This window comes from Cervus elaphus, chromosome 12, assembly GCF_910594005.1.
Source record: "Cervus elaphus chromosome 12, mCerEla1.1, whole genome shotgun sequence".
Classification (NCBI taxonomy): Eukaryota; Metazoa; Chordata; class Mammalia; order Artiodactyla; family Cervidae; genus Cervus; species Cervus elaphus.
Window position 1 is genome coordinate 589,095 of NC_057826.1, and position 21,254 is coordinate 610,348.

The following is a 21,254-nucleotide window of genomic DNA, read 5'->3' on the forward strand; positions in this document are numbered from 1 at the left end:
TGTAGATAACATTTTTCATTTTAACTAATTTTAAGTGTATAGTTCAGTGGCATTAACTACATTCACATTATTGTACAACCATCACCACAACCATCCATCTCTTGTGAAAACTGAAATTTTATAGCCATTAAACAAGAATTCCTCAAGCTCCCCTACCACTAGCCCCTGTCAATCACCATTCTACTTTCTGTTTGTATGATTTTGACTAAGTCTCTCATGGTGGTGGAATCATACAGTACTTTTCTTCTTGTAACTTGCTTATTTCACTAAACATAATATCCTCAAGATTCATCTATGTTGTAACATGTGTCAGAATGTCCTTCCTTTCCAGTGCTAAATAATATTCCATTGTATTTATATACCAATCTATTCACCTATCAGGAGACATTTGGGTAACTTCTATGTTTTAGCTATTGCAAATAATACTGCCATGAACGTGATATACAAATATCTTGAGACTTTGCTTTCAATTTGTTTGGGTATCTACCTAGAAGTGTAATTGCTGGATGATAATGGTAATTCTATTTTTTAATATTTTGAGAAACTGCCCTACTGTTTTCAGCAGGAGCTGTACTGTGGGCACCAACAGTACACAGGCTTCCAGTTTTCCACATCCTCTTAAACACTTGTTGACTTATGTTTTTTCGATAGTCGTCATCATAATTGGTTTAAGAATGGTATCTCCTTGTATTTTTGATTTGCATTTCCCTAATGATTAGTGATGCTGAACATCTTTTCATGTGCTCATTGGCCACTTATATATCTTCTTGGGAGAAACATCTGTTCAAGTCCTTTGCCCATTTTTTAATTCAGTTGTGTTTTGGTTGTTGAGTTGTAGGAATTCTCTATATATTCTGATATTAATCCCATATCATACATATGATTTGCAAATATTTTCTCCCTTTCTTTGGGTAGACTTTTTACTCTGTTGACAGTGTCTTTTGATGCACAAAATTGCTTAAATTTTCATGAAGTCCAGTTTGCATGTTTTTTCTTTTGCTACCTGTGCATGTGGTATCCTAGCGAAGAAATTCTTGCCAAATCTAGTGTTGTGATGCTCTTATGTTTTCTTCTAAGAGTTATAATTTTTTAGATGTTACATATTTAGGTAGGTCCTTGGTCCATTTTGAGTTAATTTTTGTGTATGTTGTTAGGTAAGGGTCCAACTTCATTGTTTTGCTTGTGGATATCCAGCTTTCCCAACACCTTTTGTTGAAAAGACCGTTCTTTCCTCATTAAATGGTCTTGGCACCCTTGTCAAATATAATTGGACCGTGTATGTGAGGGCTTATTTCTGAACTTTCTATTCTAAATCATTGGCCTATATGTCTTGTCTGTGGCTATTTTGATTAGTATAGTAGTTTTGTAGTACGTTTTGAAATCAGGAAGAGTGCTCTAGTTTCTTTAAAGTTTTTTTTTCATGATTGTTTTGACTATTCAGGGTCCCTTGAGATTCCGTATGATTTTAGAATTTTCTGTTAAAAAAATGTCATGGGGATCTTGATAGGAATTACATAGAATTTGTAGATTTGGGGGATAGTAATGATATTTTAACTATAGTAGATCTTGAATTCATAACCATAGAATGTATTTCCACTTATTTATGTCTTTAGTTACTTTGAGTGGTGTTTGTAGTTTTCATTGTACAGACCTTTTACCTCATTGGTTGAGTTTAATTCCTGAGAACTTCTTTCTTTATTTCTGTCTGTGCCATGTGGCATGTGGGATCTTCGTTCCCTGACACGGGATTGGACCCACACCCTCTACAGTGGAAATCTTAACCACTGGACCAGAAGGAAAGTCCTATTTTTGATGCTATTGGAAATGGAAACATTTTATAATTTCCTTTTTAGATTGCTCATTATTTGTATATAGAAATGCAGGTGATTTTTTTGTGTTGACTTTGTATCCTGCAACTTTGCTCATTTACTGTTAAGTTTTATGGTAGAATCTTTAGGATTTTCTATGTAAGATCATACCTGTAAACAGAGATAGTTTTATTTCTTCTTGTATGCCTTTTATTTCCTTTTCTTGTCTAAACACTGTGGCTAGAACTTACTGAAACGTGTTGAACAGAAGTGGTGAAAGCAGGCATCCTTGTCTTGTTCCTGATCTTAGAGGAACGCTTTCAGTCTTGCCCCACTGAGTATGGTGTTTGTTGCGGGGTTTTCATATGAGGGTTTTTTTTTTTTTTAAGTTTTATTTATGTGTTTTTGGCTGTGCTAGGTCTTTGGTGCTACATGTGAGCTTTCTCTAGTTGCGGACAGCGGGGACTGCTGCCTAGCTGTGGTGTGTGAGCTTCTCATTGCAGGGGCTTCTCCTCGCAGAGGACAGGCTCTGGGGCGCACGGGCTTCAATAGTTGCAGCACATGGATTGGTAGTTGCGGCGCACAGGCTTGGCTGCTCCATGGCATGTGGGGTCTTCCTGGGCCAGGGATTGGACCTGTGTCTCTTGGCTTTGGCAAGCAGATTCTCAACCACTGGACCACCAGGTAAGCCCTCGCGTGAGGTTTTTATTATATGGAGGTAGTTTCCATCTGTGCCTAGTTTGTTGAGTGTTTTCTTATCATGCAGTGGTGTTTAATTTTGTCAGATGCCTTTTCTGCATCAATTGAGATGATCATGTGGTTTTTTCCCCTTCTTTCTGTTGAAAACTGTGATGTGTACATTGAATTTTATATGTTGAACCATTCTTGCATTCCAGAAATAAATTCCATTTGGCTGTAAGTATGCAGTCCTTTTAATATGCTGCTGAATTCATTTTGCCAGGCTTGTATTCAGGATTTTTGCATCAGTGTTTATAAGGGAAATTATAGTTTTCTTTTAGTGTCTTTATCTGTCTTTGGTATCAAGTTTATGCTGGTCTCATAGAATAAGTTGAGGAGTGTTTCTCTAGTTTTTTGGAAAAGTTTGAGGAGGATTGGTATCAGTTCTTCTTTAAATGTTTGGTAGAATTCACCAGTAAACCCATCACGTCCATGACTTTTCTTTGTTAGAAATTGGTTTTGGTTGGGAGTTTTTTGACTACTGATTAAATTTCCTTACTAGGAGATTTGGTCAGATTATCTAATTCTTTGTGATTTAGTCTTGGTAGGTCTTGTGTTTCTAGGAATTTGTCCATTTCATCTCAGTTATCCAGTTTTTTGCCGTACAATTGTTCATAGTACTCTCTTATAATTCTTTCTGTAGAATAGGTAGTAATGTCCCCACTTTCATTGCTGATTTGGTAATTTGAGTCTTCTTTCTTTAAAAGTTATTTAATTTCCATAATTTTGTGAGTGTTTCAGTTTTCCTTCTGTTACTGACTTATAACACCATCCCATTGTTGTCAGAGAAGATAGTTCATATGATATCTGTTTTTTAAAATCTATTGAGACTTAATTACAGCTTAACATATGTTCTCTCCTGAAAAATAGGCCCTGTGGACTTGAGAAGAATGTGTTTTTATTGTTGTTGGATAGAGTATTCTGTGTGTGTCTGTTAGATCTAGTCGGTTTTATGTGCAGTCCTCTGTTTCCTTACTTGTCTCCTGCCAGGTTGTTCTATTCATTATTGTAAGCAGAGTACAGGCATGCCTTGGAGATATTGCAGGTTGAGTTCCAGACAACAGCAGTAAAGTGAATATAGGAAAGTGAGTCACACAGATATTTTTATTTTCTTGTGCATATAAAAGTTAAGTGTGCAGTGGTATTATGTCTGTATTGGGAAGATCCCTGGAGAAAGGGAATGGGAGCTAACCCACTCCAGCATTCCTGCCTGGAGAATCCCATGGACAGAGGAGCCTGGCGGGCTACAGTCCACGGGGTCACACAGAGTTGGACATGACTGAGAGACTAACACTTTCACTACCGTTTCATATATATTTACAGATCTTAATTTAAAAACTGTATTGCTAAAAAATTCTAACCATTATCTGAGCTTTCAGTGAGTGATAATCCTTTTGTAATAGTAATATCAAAGATCACAGATCACTATAACAAATATTATAATAATTAAAAAGTTTGAAATATTGTGAGAATTACCAAAATGTTACTGAGATTTAAAAGTAAGCTAGTGATTTTGGAAAAATGACACTGATAGACTTGCTCAGCTTGGAGTTGCCATAAACCTTCAATTTGTAAAAAATGCAATATCTGCAAAGCCCTGTAAAGCCCGGCACAATAAATGAAGTCTCCCACTGTTATTGCAGGACCGTCTGTTTCTCCCTTCCGTTCAGTCAGTTTTTGCTTCATGTATTTTGATGGTCTGTTCTCGGATGTGTAAATGTTTGTAGTTGTTGTTTTTCTTGCTGTACTGAATGGCTTGTAAGTGTACATTGTCCTTTTTTGGTTCTTTTAACCTTTTTAACTTAAGGTCTGTTTTGTCTGAAACTAGTTCAGCCACCTCTGCTTTCTCATGGTTGTTTACTATTTACACAGAATGCCTTTTTCCATCTTTTCGCTTTCAGCCTGTGTCTTTGGATCTCAGGTTAGTCTCTTGTAGACAACATAAGTTGGATTACATGCATTTATCCATTCTGCCAATCTCTGTCTTAATTGGAGAGTTTAATCTGTTTACACGTGAAGTAATTACTGATGATGAAGGACTTCTCTTTCTGCGCTATTTGTTCTCTGCATACCTCACAGCTTCTGTGTCCCTCACCTCTTGCATTACTGTCCTTTTTTGTGTTTAGTTGATGACTTTGTGTAGTAAAATGTGTAAATTTCTTTCTCATTTCAGTTTGTGTCTGTTCTGTAGCTGTTTTCTTAGTTGTTTCCATGGGGGGTCACACTTAACATCCCAAAGTTACACCACTTTAACTTGAATTTTATAGCAGACAGGACCTGCTACTTCACAGCGGCTGACCCCACTCCTGTCGGCTGTTGATGTCACAGAACTCCATCTTATACATATGTGCCTGGAAATATAACCTAGTGTTTCTTTTCAACGCATTAGTCTCTTAAATTGTAAAGAAAACAAGATTTGGAGTTACAGGTCAAAGTTACAGTAATACTAGCTTAAACTGATAGCTGTTCTTTTTTCTTTAAATGTATTGGTCTCTCAAACTATATAGAAAACAAAAAGCTATTGCTGCAATAATACTGGCTTTTATAATTGGCCATTTATTTACTTTTATTGAGCTCTTTGTTTCTCCACATGGCTTTGAGGTACTATCTAGTGTCCTTTTATTTTACCTTGAGCACTTTCTGCAATGCAGGCCTATTAGTCCCAGATTTCCCAGCTTTTGTTTATCTGAGAATAGTAATTTCTCCATCACTTCTGAAGGGGAGTTTTGCCAGATACCATATTCTTTTTTCTTTTTTTTTCTGTAAGTAAGACATGCAGTGTATTTTTTTAAATTGATTTATTAATTTATTGTGTGTTGGTTTCTGCCATACATCTACATCAAGCAGCCATAGGTTCAATTCCCCAGCCAGGGGTTGGACCCATGTCCCCTGCAATGGAAGTGTAGAATCTTAACCACTGGACTGTCTGTTTACTGTCCTAATCTTTAATATCTGGCTCCCAAGGGAAAAAGCAAAAAAGAAGAAGGGGATGAAAAGGGCACCAACCTTTTTTTATTTATTTTTTAATAGTGTAGCTATTTTATTTTTTCCCAATTATTTTTATTAGTTGGAAATTACTTTACAATATTTTAGTGGTTTTTGCCATACATTGACATGAATCAGCCGTGGATTTACATGTGTTCCCCATCCTGAACCCCCCTCCCACCTCCCTCCCCATTTCATCCCTCTGGGTCTTCCCAGTGCACCAGCCCTGAGCACTTGTCTCATGCATCCAACCTGGGCTGGTGATCTGTTTCACACTTGATAATATACATGTTTCGATGCTGTTCTCTCAGATCATCCCACCCTCGCCTTCTCCCATAGAGTTCAAAAGTCTGTTCTATACATCTGTGTCTCTTTTTCTGTCTTGCATATAGGGTTATCATTACCATCTTTCTAAATTCCATATATATTCTTTAGTATACTGTATTGGTGTTTTTCTTTCTGGCTTACTTCACTCTGTATAATGGGCTCCAGTTTCATCCATCTCATTAGAACTGATTCAAATGAATTCTTTTTAATGGCTGAGTAATATTCCATGGTGTATATGTACCACAGCTTCCTTATCCATTCGTCTGCTGATGGGCATCTAGGTTGCTTCCATGTCCTGGCTATTATAAACAGTGCTGCGATGAACATTGGGGTGCACGTGTCTCTCTCATATCTGGTTTCCTCGGTGTGTATGCCCAGAAGTGGTATTGCTGGGTCATATGGCAGTTCTATTTCCAGCTTTCTAAGGAATCTCCACACTGTTCTCCATAGTGGCTGTACTAGTTTGCACTCCCACCAACAGTGTAAGAGGGTGCCCTTTTCTCCACATCCTCTCCAGCATTTATTGCTTGTAGACTTTTGGATAGCAGCCATTCTGACTGGCGTGTAATGGTTCCTCATTGAGGTTTTGATTTGCATTTCTCTGATAGTGAGTGATGTTGAGCATCTTTTCATGTGTTTGTTAGCCTTCTGTATGTCTTTGGAGAAATGTCTGTTTAGATCTTTGGCCCATTTTTTTGATTGGGTCATTTATTTTTCTGGAATTGAGCTGCAGGAGTTGCTTGTATATTTTTGAGATTAATCCTTTGTCTGTTGCTTCATTTGCTATTATTTTCTCCCATTCTGAAGCCTGTCTTTTCACCTTGCTTATAGTTTCCTTTGTTGAGGGCGCCAACCTTTTAAATCCCCTGGAAGTCACTTCGGTTGAAGGGAGTAGAGCTTGCAGCAATCAGTTCAGTTCAGTTCAGTCGCTCAGTCGTGTCCGACTCTTTGCGACCCCATGAACCGAAGCACGCCAGGCCTCCCTGTCCATCACCAGCTCCCGGAGTTTACCCAAACCCACGTCCATTGAGTCGGTGATGCCACCCAACCATCTCGTCCTCTGTCGTCCCCTTCTCCTCCTGCCCTCAATCTTTCTCAGCATCAGGGTCTTTTCAAATGAGTCAGCACTTAGCATCAGGTGGCCAAAGTATTGAAGTTTCAGCATCAACATCAGTCCTTCCAATGAACACCCAGGACTGATCTCCTGTAGGATGGACTGGTTGAATTTCCCTGCAGTCCAGGGAACTCTCAAGAATCTTCTCCAACACCACAGTTCAAAAGCATCAATTCTATTAAAAAAAAAAAAAAAGCATCAATTCTTCAGCGCTCAGCTTTCTTTATAGTCCAACTCTCACATCCATACATGACTACTGGAAAAACCATAGCCTTGACTAGACAGACCTTTGTTGAGAAAGCAATGTCTCTGCTTTTCAATATGCTGTCTAGGTTGGTCATAACTTTCCTTCCAAGGAGTAAGTGTCTTTTAATTTCATGGCTGCAGTCACCATCTGCAGTGATTTTGGAGCCCAGAAAAATAAAGTCAGCCACTGTTGCCACTGTTTCCCCTGTTTCCCCATCTATTTGCCATGAAGTGATGGGACCAGATGCCATGATCTTAGTTTTCTGAATGTTGAGCTTTAAGCCAACTTTTTCACTCTCCTCTTTCACTTTCATCAAGAGACTCTTTAATTCTTCTTCACTTTCTGCCATAAGGGTGGTGTCATCTGCGTGTCTGAGGTTATTGATATTTCTCCCAGCAATCTTGATTCCAGCGTGTGCTTCCTCCAGCCCAGCGTTTCTCATAATGTACTCTGCATATAAGTTAAATAAGCAGGGTGACAATATACAACCTTGACATGTGCCTTTTCCTATTTGGAACCACTCTGCTTGCAACAATAGGGGAGGTGAAATATCAATGTCTGCCTGCCTCTTTATTTGCACTGTGATCAGAAGCAGGAAACAGAGCTCCGATATTTGAAAGACCCAAGGTTCTTTATGCCACCCCTGCTGTCTCCTCGACACAAGGTGCGTGTAAGCTGTTCCAGGGATATGTGCAAGCTGCCTTCCGGGTGGCTAGGAGTGAGAAATAGATAGCTGCCACTGTGCTAAGGACTGAAACGGACCAAAATTATCCTCAATTTATGTTGTAAGTTTTCCTCTGGAAGTTGTAAGGCTTTAGCAGACTCCAGAGTTCCAAAAGAGTTCCATGTTGCACAGATTCTGCCAGGTAATTGTCATCTAGGTGAAGAGACAGAATTCTGGTGTTTTAAATCTGCTGTTCTATACACACACATATACAATTTTTTAAAAAGGAATTTATTTTTTAGAGCAGTTTTGGCTCACAACAAAATTGAAAGGAATGTACAGAGATTTCCCATGTACCTCCTGCTCCCACACATGCGTGGCCTCCCCCGTTATCTGTACCACTCGCCAGAATGATTTGTGTGTTACTAGGGATAAACCTACATTGACACATCGTAGTCACCCCAGTCCATAGTTTACCTTAGGGTTCACTCTTGGTGTACATTCTTTGGGTATATATTTGGACGAATGCATAATGACTTAAATCCATTATTAGAATGTTGAACAGCGTGTTTTCACTGTGCTAAAAATCCTCTGTGCTACCTATTCATCCTTCCCTACCCCAGTCATTGGTAACCACTGTTAGCTTTTACTGTCTGCACAGTTTTGCCTGTTCCAGAATACGGTAAATTGTAGTCATACAGAATGTAGACTTTTTAGATTGCCTTCTTTCATTTAGTAACATACATTTAAGTTTCTTTTGTGTATTTTTCATGGCTTGATAGATCATTTCTTTTTAGTGTAGAGTAATAACACGTTGTCTGGATATACCAGTCCGTTCACCCACTGCAGGACATCTTGGTTGCTTCCAAGTTTTAGCAATTATGAAGCCAAAGAAGCTGCTCTAGACATCCAGGTTTGTGTGTGGATGTAAGTTTTCAGCTCATTTGGGAGAGTAGTAAGGAACACTCGGTCATGTGCTGAGAGTGTGTTTAGTTTTGGGAGAGGCCGCCAAACTCTTCCAAAACAGCTGGACTGCTTTGCATTCCCACCAGCAGGGAAAGGGAGCTCCTGGGTCTCCATGTCCTTGCTAGCCTCTGGTGTTGTCGGAGCACCAGACCTTGGCCTTGCTAACGGGCGTGTTTGTGGTATCTCCTTGTCGTCTCAGTTTGCGTTTCCCTGATGATATATGGTACGGATCCTCTCATATACTTGCTTATTAGCCATTTGTGTATGTTTTTTGGTCAGGTGTCTATTAAGGTCTTGAGCCTATTTTTTTTTAATAGTGTTGTTTATTTTCTAACTGTTTAGTTTTAAGAGTTCTTTGTGTATTTTGGGTAACAGTACCTTAAAATCAATTGTGTATTTTGCAGATGTTTTTCCCAGGCTGTGGTTTGTCATCTGATTCTCTTGACACTGTCTTTTGTAGGGCAGAGGTTTGTAATTTTACTGAAGTCCAGCTGATCAGTTATTCCTTTCATGGATTCTTTCTTCGATATTTTGTCTTAAAAAGGCATCACCACACGCAAGGTCATCTAAGTTTCCTCCCATGGTGACTCCTGGGAGTTTTCTAGCTTTGTGTTTTGCCCTCCGGTCCTGCAGGCACACTCTTCCTCGTGCCTGTCTGCTGCTGCCTCGGCCCCTGCCAGGGCTGAGCGCCTCAGCTCTTTACCTCCATATGTTTCATCCTTTAACCAGTTCCATCATCTGTCTGCTGTAGACCCTCTTAGAGCAGTAGAGGTAGGGAATCAAGGAAATAAAGACTAAGAACTAATACTCTGTTTCAGACCTAGTGTAGCTGCTTCTTGGGGTCATCTTCCTATTAACATTTGTAGCATTTGATTGAAATGACAAAAATTCAGGCTTACTAACTGAGATTCTTCTGTAATGATAGGATAAACTATAAGCACACCAGTACAGCCAGCTCAGAAATGTTAACTAAGCAAGTCTCTTTAAGAGGTCTTCACATGTGAATTTCAAATCTTCTGGACTCCAAGGCAGGCTTAGACCCTCTCTGAAGAAGCTGCCAAGTGAAGCATGTCTGGTGAATTTCACAGTCACTGGCAGGGCTGTAAGTTTGGCAGTCACTATCTTGGGGGTGTTTGCATTGCTTCACTCCATTCAATCTTTCGGTCTCTCTCCCTTTTTTAACTTTCACACACACAGCTCTCTATACCAGAATTTCCCACAAAAAAGACAAACTGCAAAGCTGGCAAAGAAGGCTTATATTTGCTTTACCAATTACTGCTGCCTGGGAAGGACCTGAAGGCAGCATCCTCCTTTGTGATGGGCGATGCCTTTGATGGGACCTTGACTTTCTTAGACATTCCTGTTTTGGAGATTTTGATTTGCTGTTCCTGTGAAACCACTTTCCCTACCCCTCTTTTCTTTTTCATAGCTTGAGACAGCAGCCACAAGGGTCCCCGCTGCCATCCCTGCCCCGTGGCTGAAGGAGCACGTGTGTTTTCTTCTGAAGCTCATGCTGCAGCAGTGTAGCACCCAGTATGAGCTGGGGAGGCTATTAGAGCTGTTTGTTGGAATAGAACATCTCTTCTCTGATGGTAAGACAGACCTTACATTTAAGTTGCTGCTAGGAAGTTAGCATAATCTTGAACATAGTTTAGAGGAGCATTCAGGAAATTAAAATGCATGTGATATAAAACATTACAGGTCAGAACGTGATGTGAAGAAGAGGTGACAGGAAACTTCAACCAAGGTTAAAGCATTTAAAACAGCACAACAGGGTAGAACGCAACTAATACAACTATCTGCTAATTCTAAGCAAATAGCCAAGTTTCCCCTGGCTGACGTCTCTACTGCCCTGTCACTGTTACTCTTTTCTTTGACAAGTGACCTTAACATGTCATCATTGCTCAAGGTCACAAACTTGTTTCAGGAATGCCTTAACTCATTTTGAAGGTTTTAAGAGACATTGTGCTGATTTTTTGCAGGTTCCTCTAGACATTGGCAGTCTCTAAGCTTATTGCTGATTGAATGAAACTAGTGTTCCCTTATTTTCTTTTCTACTTTTTGAGAATTTCAAGTTTTTGTTGAGTGGTAATGTTACTGTTTTACACTAGATTGCTAGTATTTTTCACTCCCAGGGTTATTTTATCACATTTAAACTCACAGATGTTCAGCTGGGAGCTCACATTTGCACAGACCAGTGACAGAATACCTGAGCTTCATGCCAGTCTTGCAGGCTGTGCAAGCTTGAAGGACAGAGGGGGTGTTTCCAACATGTATTACATATGAGCTACTTGTCCGTCACTGTGCAGGCCAAACCGTGGGTGCTTTGAGGGTATTGTCACTGGTCTGTATAGTAACTTTAATTTCCTGTTTTCTTGCCCAAGGGCCCTATCTTAAAAGATTACAAAGACTGTCTGCATCGTTAACCATTACTATAATGTCTTATTCACATAATTACATTGTTTTTATATAATATTTCTATGTGTATACCATGTATGTGTTTTGAGAAAAATACGTTTTTTTTTTAACTTAGATTTTATATTATGCCAGCATGCCCATGCTGGTGGTTAAAACACAAGGCGTCTCTGTCCCTGGAATTAGCTACATCCGAGCACAGCCCAGCAGGCAGCAGGGGGAGCAGGCCCTGTGGAGCGGTGTGCATGCCGCTCCTTTATCACCGGGCAGACGGAGGCTCTGTGTGACTCTGTCTGACTCTGTCTGAGAGTAGGCACAAACCGAACCACATACATTATTGGCAGAGAATTCCTAGTGTTACTCAGGATAAGAATTTCTAGGGCAGATAAATATTGTACCATTTCACTTACATGTGGAATCTAAAGAGTGAACGAACAAGCAGAACAAAACAGAAACAGACTCACGGGCGCACCAGAACAGACTGGTAGTTGCCGGAGGGAGGAGGGTGAGGGGATGGGCCAGGTGAGAAGAGAATTGAGAGGCACACGCTCCCAGTTACAAAGCAAATGAGCCATAGGAGGCACTGGACAGCCTGGGGAGTGTAGTCAGTAAAAGTGTAATACCTTTGTGTGGTGGCAGATAGTTACTGGATGCATCGTGGTTATTATTTTGTAATGTTCAGAGATGTCAGGGGCTTCCCTGGTGACTCACTGCCAACGCAGGAGACATGCGTTCGCTCCCTGATCCAGGAAGACCCCACATGCTGCAGAGCAGCTCAGCCCGTGCACCGCGACTGTTGAGCCTGTGCTCCAGAGCCCGCGTGTCACAGCTTCTGAAGCCCGCACACCCTAAAGCATCCACTCATGTAAGAGAGAAGCCACCTCAGGGGAAGCCTGCACCCCGCAACCAAGGAAGACCCTGCTTTGCCACAACTAGAGAAGAGCCCATGTGGCAGCAGAGAGACGGTGTAGCCAAAAATAACTTTAACTAAATAAATTTTAAAATTTAAGTAATAAAAGCTCAAAAAAATATCGAATCACTATGTTGTACACCTGAAACTGATGTAATATTGTAAGTCAGTTATAGTTGGATTAAAATTTCCTGGGGACATCAGGGAGTGCCTAGCTGGGTCTCCTTGGGTTGCGTTAGAGAGACGTCCGGGAGAGCACACAGCGCTCCGTTCTGAATGCAGGGGAGCCACATTAGAGTTCTGGCTGTTGACTAGCTGTCCTGCAGGTTCTCTATGTTGATCCACATGATACTTGGCGTAAATGAATGAGTGAACAATCATGAAAAGAAATTTAAGGTAAGAAAATCTGGAAAAAGATGGAGCTAACCTCAACGGCCAAACCTTCCCAAGGTTAACTGAGTTGCTACTACATAGGAGGCCAGCTTCCGCCTGGTATATAGAGCCAGATTTATAGATGGAATCCACGTGCTAATCTCTAATAGCTCCTACTGTATGGGAGCTGCCTTTGGCTTCCTCTGCCAGCCAAGCAGAATAGAAGAAGAGGCGGTTGTTTTCCCTTTAAACACATTACTAGGTTAAAATACACATTCTCACCTCATATTTAGTTGCTCTTGAAATGGCCATATCAGTATTTTGCTTCTATTTTTTAATATTTCATTTTATTTTAATGCTTATATCTGCTTCTGTTTGGCACAGGTCCAGATGTGAAGAAGCTGTGTGTCCTAAGTCAGATTTTGAAGGATACCTCCATAGCCATTAATCGTGCAATTATTACTAGCTACAGCCTTGAGAATTTTCAGCATGAATGTAGGTCAGTTTTGGAAAAACTGGAGACAGACGGACACTTTGCTTTGGCCAGGAGGGTAGCAGAACTAGCTGAGCTACCTGTGGACGACTTGGTAATTGAAGAGGTATCATTAAGTCTTTGAAGTTATTTAAAAACTGAGCTTTTTGAACCAGCATTATTTGGAGAATTCAGTGAGATATGTGACTTACCAGAGATGATACTTTTTCACTCTTGACACACAGATTACTTTCAGAAATGGATGAGCGTGCAATGCCCATTTTTGAGGAATGTTTGCTTTAAAATAAAGTTAGCTTACAGGACATGCTTCAACTATATTGAATAGAATTAAATATAGCATGGCTTCCTCTTGAACTTCATTCAATTAGATAAATTTAGAATTGTTTTTCATACTTTTAACATTACAGATAAAATTTCCAGGATCATCTGTAGCCAAGTCCCATGTTCTCTAGTTTGATTTGGATTCTTACAAGTATGGTTTACTTAGGGAGCATTAACATTTGTGATACTTCTTTATCTAGGAAAAGCTAAGAATTGCTTTGCTCAATTTCACAGATTACACAGGAAATGCAGACCTTAAAGCACATTGACCAGTGGTCCCTGAAACAAGCACGAATTGACTTCTGGAAAAAATGTCATGAGAATTTTAAGAAAAATTCCATTTCCAGCAGAGCAGCAGCTTCTTTTTTCTCAGCCCAGGCCCTGTGGGCAGGCGAGCGCCCTGCTGCAGGGGGCCCCAGCAGCGCCGAGGAGCGCCACCTGCTGCTCTCGCTGGCAGGGCACTGGCTCGCCCGGGAGGACCCGGTGCCTCTGGAGGAGCTGGAGGACCTGGAGAAGCAGATCTGGCTCTGTCGTGTCGCCCAGCACACCCTCGGGGGGAGCCAGGAGGAAGGAGAGCCCAGAGGGCCTCAGCAGCTCTCAGCTGGAGGCGAACTTTCCTTTGATGGCTTAGCCAGTGAGTTTTCATTCTCTAACTTGGCTGTTCTGAACACATCAAAATACTTAGAACTTGATGGCCTTCCGTCCAGAGACATTTGTGACAATAAACTGAACTGGAAGGAGCAGGCGTCCCTAAACTGTTTGATCGGGCGCCTGCTGGATGACGGCCGTGTGCACGAAGCAAGCCGAGCGTGCCGGTATTTTCGTTTCTATAACCAAGATGTCACCTTGGTGTTGCACTGCCGAGCGCTGGCTTCGGGGGAGGCTGGTGTGGACGACCTGCACCCAGAGATCCTCGCGCTCTTACGAAGTGCTGAGCTTCCTGAGGAGGAAGAGCAGGCTGGCATCCCCCTGAGGAGAGTCCAGAGCAGTAAGTGAAGGTCACGCTGCTGACTCCTGTGAGGTGCCGTTTGGCATTCTCTCCAGGTAGAAAGAGTCTTTTGACATACCAGTTACACTAACTTAAGGGTAATCCATAAACTGGGTAATTAACTAGTCAATGAAGTAGAAACACCTGTACTTTAACTAGCTATGTAGCAAGATTAGAGGGAATCTATCTGACTTAAAATTAATTCACTGAAATTTACTCTGTGTAAATAATCATGTTTCCAATTGTACATGATCACATTTAGAATTATGGTTGATTTTTTACATTAAGCTTAAATTCTGTGATCTTGCTAAACTCACTTATCCTAAGAGTTTTCTTGTAGATTCCTTGGGATTTTCTATGGAGACAGTCATATCAGCAAATAGAGGTGGTTCTGTTTCCTTCTTTCCAGTCTCTTTACCTTATTAATTCTTCTTGACTTATTATACTAGCAAGGACTTCCATCACATCCTTGCCTTGTTACTGGTCTTAGGGAGGAGGCATTTAGCCTTTCATCATTAAGTATCAGATCAACTCTAGGATTTTTGACGTTACCTTTGTCATGTTGAGGAAGTTCTATTCCTAATTTGCTGAGAGTTTTTATCATGAATCATTGTTGAATTTTGTCTTTTTTTTCCTTCATCCATTGGTATGGTTGTGGTTTCTTCTTCTCTAGACTAGTAGTACAGTGCATGTGTGTGTGTGTGATAAGTCACTTTAGTTGTGTCCGACTCTTTGCAGCCCTAGGGACTGTAGCCCACCAGGCTCTTCTGTCCATGGGGATTCTTCAGGCAGGAATACTGGGGTGGGTGCCGTGTCCTCCTCCAGGGGATCTTCCTGACCCAGGGATTGAAACCATGTCTGCTGCATTGGCAGACAGATTCTTTCATCACTGGCACCACCTGGGAAACCCCAGTAATACAGTAGATTACATTACTTGATTTTTTAAAATACTGAACCAGCTTTTTGTATTTCTAGGAAAAACCTCACTTGGTTATAGTACATTATTATTTTTGATATATTACTGGAATCAACTTACTTTGTTGAGAATGTTTACATTTATATGCATGAAGAATATTGATCTGTACTCTTCTTTTTTATACTCTCTTTGGTTTTTGCATCAGAGTAATTCCAGTTTCGTGAGTCGGAAAGTTTCCCTCCTCTTCTGTTTTCTGGAAAATGTTGTATGGAATTGGTGTTATTTCTTCAAATGTTCAATAGAATTTAGCAGTAAAACCATCTAAACCTGGAGATTTTTGTTTTGGAAGATTTTAAACTACAAATTTAATTTATTTCGTAGTTATATCACTAGTCAGGTTATTGTTGTTGTTTTTCTTAATCTTGGGTGGGTTTTGGTAGTTTGTATTTTTTGAGGAAACCTCCTTTTCTTGCCTTTGGGTTATTTTAACAGTTTTTAGTCTTCCATTTTAATTTGGGATTTTGACTATATGGCTTTGCATAGTTTTTTTTTTAATTGGTTGCTTTAAGGCTTGCATTAAACACTTGTCACTTTTCACAGTCTACTGAAAACCATGTTTTCTCACCTCAGCTGAAGGGTAGAAACCTTGTGGGTCCTCTCCCTTTATGTCCAAGTTGCCTTATTATGTAACGCCTACATACATTGAACATTTCATCAAACAGTGCTAAATTTTTTGTTTTCAACTGAAAAATATGTTTTAACAAACTTGAGAGTAGTTTATTATCAGTGTATTTACTCAGATATTTAGTCTTTTTTTAATCTTTTGGCCATGCCGTGTGGCGTATGGGAGCTTAGTTTCCTGACCAAGGTGAGCTCGCGCCCTTCTGCGTTGGAAGCACAGAGTCTTAACTGCTGGACTGCCCGAGAAGCTCAGATACTTGCAGTTTCTGTTGCTCCTCCTCCATTCCTGATGTTCCAAGTTTCCTTCTAGTCCCTTTTCCATCTGTTTGAGGACTTCCTTTGGTGACTTGTTAGAGTTGTCTGTTAGAAGCAGATTGTTTCAGTTTTTTTACTGCATCAGTTTTTTGTTTATCTGAGAATGTCTCTATTACACCTTCAATTCCTGAAGGCTGATTTTTTGCTGATATAGATGATATAGAACATTTATTCCTTTCTTTCCACACTTAAAAATGTTCCGCCACTTCCTTTTGACCCGCATGGTATTTGATGAATAATCTGCAGTCATTTGAATTGTTGTTCCCCTGTAGATAATGCATTTTTCTCTTGTTGCTCTCAAGATTTTTTTTTTTTTTCCTGTCTTTTCAGCAGTTTGATTTTTGGCCAGGGGGTGGTGTGGGTTATGCTGTTTGAGCTTCCTTAAGCATGTGGGTTTATCCAATTTAGGTAGTTTTCAGACATCATTTTTTAAAAATATTTTTTCGGCACCATATGCATACTGCTCTCCTCCTGGGACTCCAGTGACATGAATCTTAGAATGTTTGTTATTGTCTCAAAAGTCCCCGAGGCTTTGTTCAACTTTTTCAATTCTTCTTTCTCTGTTCATCTATCTTCATTTACACTGACTCTGGCATTTCTATTCTGTTAGTTTTCATTTCTGTGATTTTTAAATTTCAGTTCTAAAATTTCCTTTTTATTCCTTATACCTTTTGTTTCTTTGCTAAGACTTTGTTTTTCTGTTCATCTTGTGAGCATTCGTAACTGCTTGTTGGAACATTTGTAGTAGCTGTTTTAAAGTCTCTTTCACGTAATTTCAACAGTTACGTCGTTTTAGTGCTGAGTTTCAGCATTTCTTTTCTTACATGAGTTGAGCTTGTCCTGTATTTTTGTATGCTGAATAATTTTGCATTGTATCTTGGACATTTTGAGTAGTATGTTATGAGATGTTGGGTCTTGTTTAAATCCTATGAAGAATGTTGATACATGTTTAGCAGACAGTTGACCTGGTTAGGTTCAGACTACAAGTGCCAACCCACTGTCTGTGGGCTGTGGTTCCAACATCCACTTTCAGTTTCTCTGTGGTGCTATTCAGGCCCATCCTGTGCCCAGAGTAAGGCCTGGGTGGTGGTCTGTCTGTTGATTCATTCCTCAGAGTCTTTGATTGTTGGTCAGGACCAGATCCATAATGCAGAGCCCAGGAATGGATGAGCCCTAATGTTTATGAACAGCTTCATTGTGTTGAACGAATCTCTCTCCCGGGCACTTTCTGGTTGCCTGAGGCTTCCCTTTTGTGTCTTCTGGCCAAAGCTGGAGTTACCAGTTACCCCATTCTGTCATACACTTTCCTGACTGCCTGCATCTTGGGCCAGCTGACAGGATAACGCAAAAAGGAGCAGGGATTCACTCTGCCTGCTTAGGACCAGAGCACCTCTGTTTTGAAAAGAAGGTCCCTCTCTGAATTTTGGCTCTTGCCAGCTGCCGCTGCAGCCTGGCCCACCATAGCTAAGGGATTGCTTAAGAGCAGAGACCAGAGATAATGGCTCCTGGGAGTTCCCTTTCCACTCCTTGAGCCTGTTCTAGAGGATGTCTCCTGAAGTGCTGTTTCTCTCTATGAGTCGCAGTGATGGGTTCTGGGTTTCAGGCAGCACTGCATTCAGTCTGGAGGTTACTAGCAGGGAGACAATGGCAGTGCAGGTTATCTTCAACCCACCTGCTACTGTTTATTTTTCAGAGTCTTCATAGAGCGCTCCGTGCCCTGGGTCTAGGTTTTATGTTGAGTTTCAGTGGGGGAGACCTAGAAATGGAAACCCTAATGAAGGATTTTAAGCAGGGGAATAACATGGTCTGAGTTGCTTTTTTTTGTGTGTGTGTTTAAAGTGTATTTTTTAAAAAGTAATATCTTAAATGCAAAAGTATTATATTCTTAATGTAACAAATCACACAATACAGAAATGCATAAAGTAGAAAAGTAAAAGTTACTCACCTGTTCAACAACACCCCCACCAGCTTCCCCAGAATAGCGTCTTGTACTTGCCTGGTGTGCGTTGTTTTCTGTCCGTGGGCTTGCACGCGCGCGTGGACATGTGTGCTGTCAGTACACAGGGATGAGCCTCGTTCTTCTAGCGGCTGCAGAGTCCTACATGCATGTGTGTGGTTTTTTTTAACAATGATTCACCGATCCACACTTAAAATTTTTCAGTTTTATTTTTGCTATTAGGAACAGTGTCATGTAAATATTCTTCCCTACTTTTTTCCCCTAATAGGAAACCCTTTATCAAATTGAAGTTTTATTGTAGGCTAAGAGCTTTTTTTTTTTTTTTTTTTAAAAGAGAAACCAGGAATGGCTTTTACTTTTACCATGCCTTTAAGATATCTCTCCAGATGATCCTTGATTTTTGTGATCTGTATTTTATGATGCAAAGGACACCAGGTTTGGGAGGCTGAGCCGGGGGAGCAGGGAAGGGGCAGCAGGAGACAGGAACAGCCTCTTAGATGCAGAGGGTGAAGGCTGGACCTCAGGCGGTGACTACAGAGATGTTCTGAGATACAGTCAGGTGGACCTGTGACTGACTTGATATAAGGGGAAATTGGGAGGGAATGTGTGCAGGGGAGAGTTTGGCAAGTGTCTTTGATGGTCTCTAGTGTGTTAGGTGGCTTAGAGTCGTTTTCAGCCTATGAGACCTTCAAAGTATCCTGGGCTGGGATTTCCTGGAAGAAGGCAATGACAGAAGTGTAAGTGGGGTGTGAGCCCTGTTAGAAGCAGCCCCAGACCCAGGGCAGTGAAGGAAGCTGTGACCAGAGAGGCAGAGTCACAGGGGCCGAGGAGCGGCCTTGAAGGCCCCCCGCAGACCTGTGTTTGCTTCCAGTGTCCAGTCTGGACGGTCAGTCGTTTGTGATGCCGCCCCTCATGGATGAAGTGGTGACGAACCTGGAAACTCTGACAAGCAGGTGCCTCCACGGGAAGAACTACTGCCGGCAGGTCCTCTGCCTCTACGAGCTCGCCAAGGTGCACGCCAGCGGGGCCTCCACGGGGAGCTGCTTTGGGGGCGGGCCGGGGTGGGGGGTTGGGACGTTGCCCAGTCAGCCCGTCAGTGATGACCGTTACCTGGGAGGAGAGCTCTTGTCGGTGTGCTGGCCCCTGTAAATCCACCCCCCTGAACCATAGAGGGGAGCTCGCCACGTGGAGCAGAGCCCAAAATTTCAAATTTTAAATTAAACTTGAATGTAAAGACAGGAGCCAAAGCAGCCAGCAATTGTTTTGGCTTTGGGCGGATTGAGGGAGAAAAAGATTTGATTCTAAATGCAGTGGAAGAGTGCGAGAGAAAGCTAGCCGAGCGCTGAAAGCCCTACCTTGGACGAAGCGCAGAGACGTCTTTGGAAATTAAGGGTTTCCTGCTGCCATGGGAACAATAAAGAAGGGCTCTGCCTTTTATTTAGATTTCATGACATTTGAAAAGCTCACTGTTGGGTGAGAGAGGGTAAGTCCCCTGATGATTTCTGAAGACAAACCTTTCTCTTGCTTGGATTCAGCTCATTGGCAAAGTGATAGAAGGGACTCGAAAAACGGGTTTGCTTCTCGTAAGCTTCCTGCTCAGGGTGAGGGATCTTGAAGCTCAGAAAACGATGGTGTCTGTCCACGTCAGATTTCGGGAAGGGTGGTGTTCTTCTGGCTTTCGCCTGGCTCCTAATGACAGCGTGGATTGGCTCTGCCTTCCTCTCAGGAGTTGGGCTGTTCCTACGCAGATGTCGCTGCCCAGGATGGTGAGGCCCTGCTCCGGGCTGTCTTGGCCTCTCAGCGGCCTGATCGATGCAAGCGAGCTCAAGCCGTCATCAGCACCCAGGGCCTCAGGCCAGACACAGTGGCTGAGCTTGTGGCTGAAGAGGTGACCCGGGAGCTGCTGACGCCGTCGGAGGGAACAGGTGCCCTGCTGTCAGGCCTCCCTGGCCTTTCAGACCACACTCTCCAGCTCCCCGCATTAAGAATTCGATTTATGTTCATGTACATCTTGTATGCTGTCCTTGCAAGGTGCCAGGTTGCACTTGAAAGAGAACACACTGCATTTATTTCTTCTTTTAAAAATATTTATTTACTTGTTTATTTTTGGCCGTGTTGGGTCTTCATTGCTGCGTGCAGGCCTTTTCTAGTTGCGGAGCACGAGGTCTCCGCTCTAGCTGGGGAGCACGGGCTTCTCTTGGTGGTGGCTTTTCTCCTGTTGCGATGCGCGGGCTTCAGGGCTGCTGCACGTGGGCTCCGCAGGGGGCGCACGTGGGCTCCTGCTGGGATGCACACACTGGCTCAGTTGCCCCTGGCGCGCGGGGTCTGCCAGGACCAGGGATCAGACTGGTGTCCGCTGCTGTGCAGGGTGGCTTCTCACCCACTGGGCGCCAGGGAGGCCCTGCGTTAACTCTCCTACTGTTGCTTCTGGTTTATTGCTTTAGGGTTATATTTAGAGTGACAGTGCCTCTCCCTGAGCTGATGACCCTGGTGTCCTGTGCGAGGGCATCTCACCTGCGGCACTGGAGGACAGCTGCCCGGGGAGCTCCCTCGGTGTGACCTCCTGGGCCCAGGCCTGCACAGTGGCCTCCTGCCCTGGGGCTCCTGTCCTCCTCTGGTCTCTGTCACGGTAAAACTAGCACCTTTCTCCACATCTTTCTATACAGGACACAAGCAGGTGTTTACCCCAGCAGAGGAAAGCCAGACATTTCTTCAGCTGACCGCTTTGTGTCAAGACCGCACCTTGGTGGGCATGAAGTTGTTGGAGAAGATTTCCTCTGTTCCCCACGGGGAGCTGTCTTGCAGTAAGTTGTCAGCCATCTTCTTAACATGTTTTGGGCCAGAGCAGGTCACTGAGAAGTCTTCTGTTTGGATCCTGTTCCTCCTCTGGATCCCTCCTCCTCCACGATTGTTTATAAGTTCTTAGTAGAAAGCCATAAGTTCATTGAAGAAAAATTAGAAAATATATATGGAAATGCAGCCCGAAATTTAAAATCACACCAAAAAGTAACCTTTTCTCATTTGGTATATTTAGCTT

The 21,254-nt window shown here is 42.1% G+C and overlaps 1 protein-coding gene across 5 annotated transcripts in view; it reads left to right on the forward strand.

Moving 5' to 3' along the window:
• SPG11 (SPG11 vesicle trafficking associated, spatacsin) overlaps positions 1–21,254 on the forward strand; it is a 72,516-nt gene that overhangs the window by 43,327 nt on the left and 7,935 nt on the right. For all 5 annotated transcript variants that reach the window (XM_043920955.1, XM_043920957.1, XM_043920956.1 and 2 more), the window contains exons 28-33: positions 10,279–10,441; positions 12,931–13,145; positions 13,595–14,348; positions 19,089–19,228; positions 19,944–20,142; positions 20,884–21,021. In XM_043920955.1, coding sequence (XP_043776890.1) covers positions 10,279–10,441; positions 12,931–13,145; positions 13,595–14,348; positions 19,089–19,228; positions 19,944–20,142; positions 20,884–21,021 — 1,609 coding nt within the window. The remainder of the gene's footprint in view (positions 1–10,278; positions 10,442–12,930; positions 13,146–13,594; positions 14,349–19,088; positions 19,229–19,943; positions 20,143–20,883; positions 21,022–21,254) is intronic.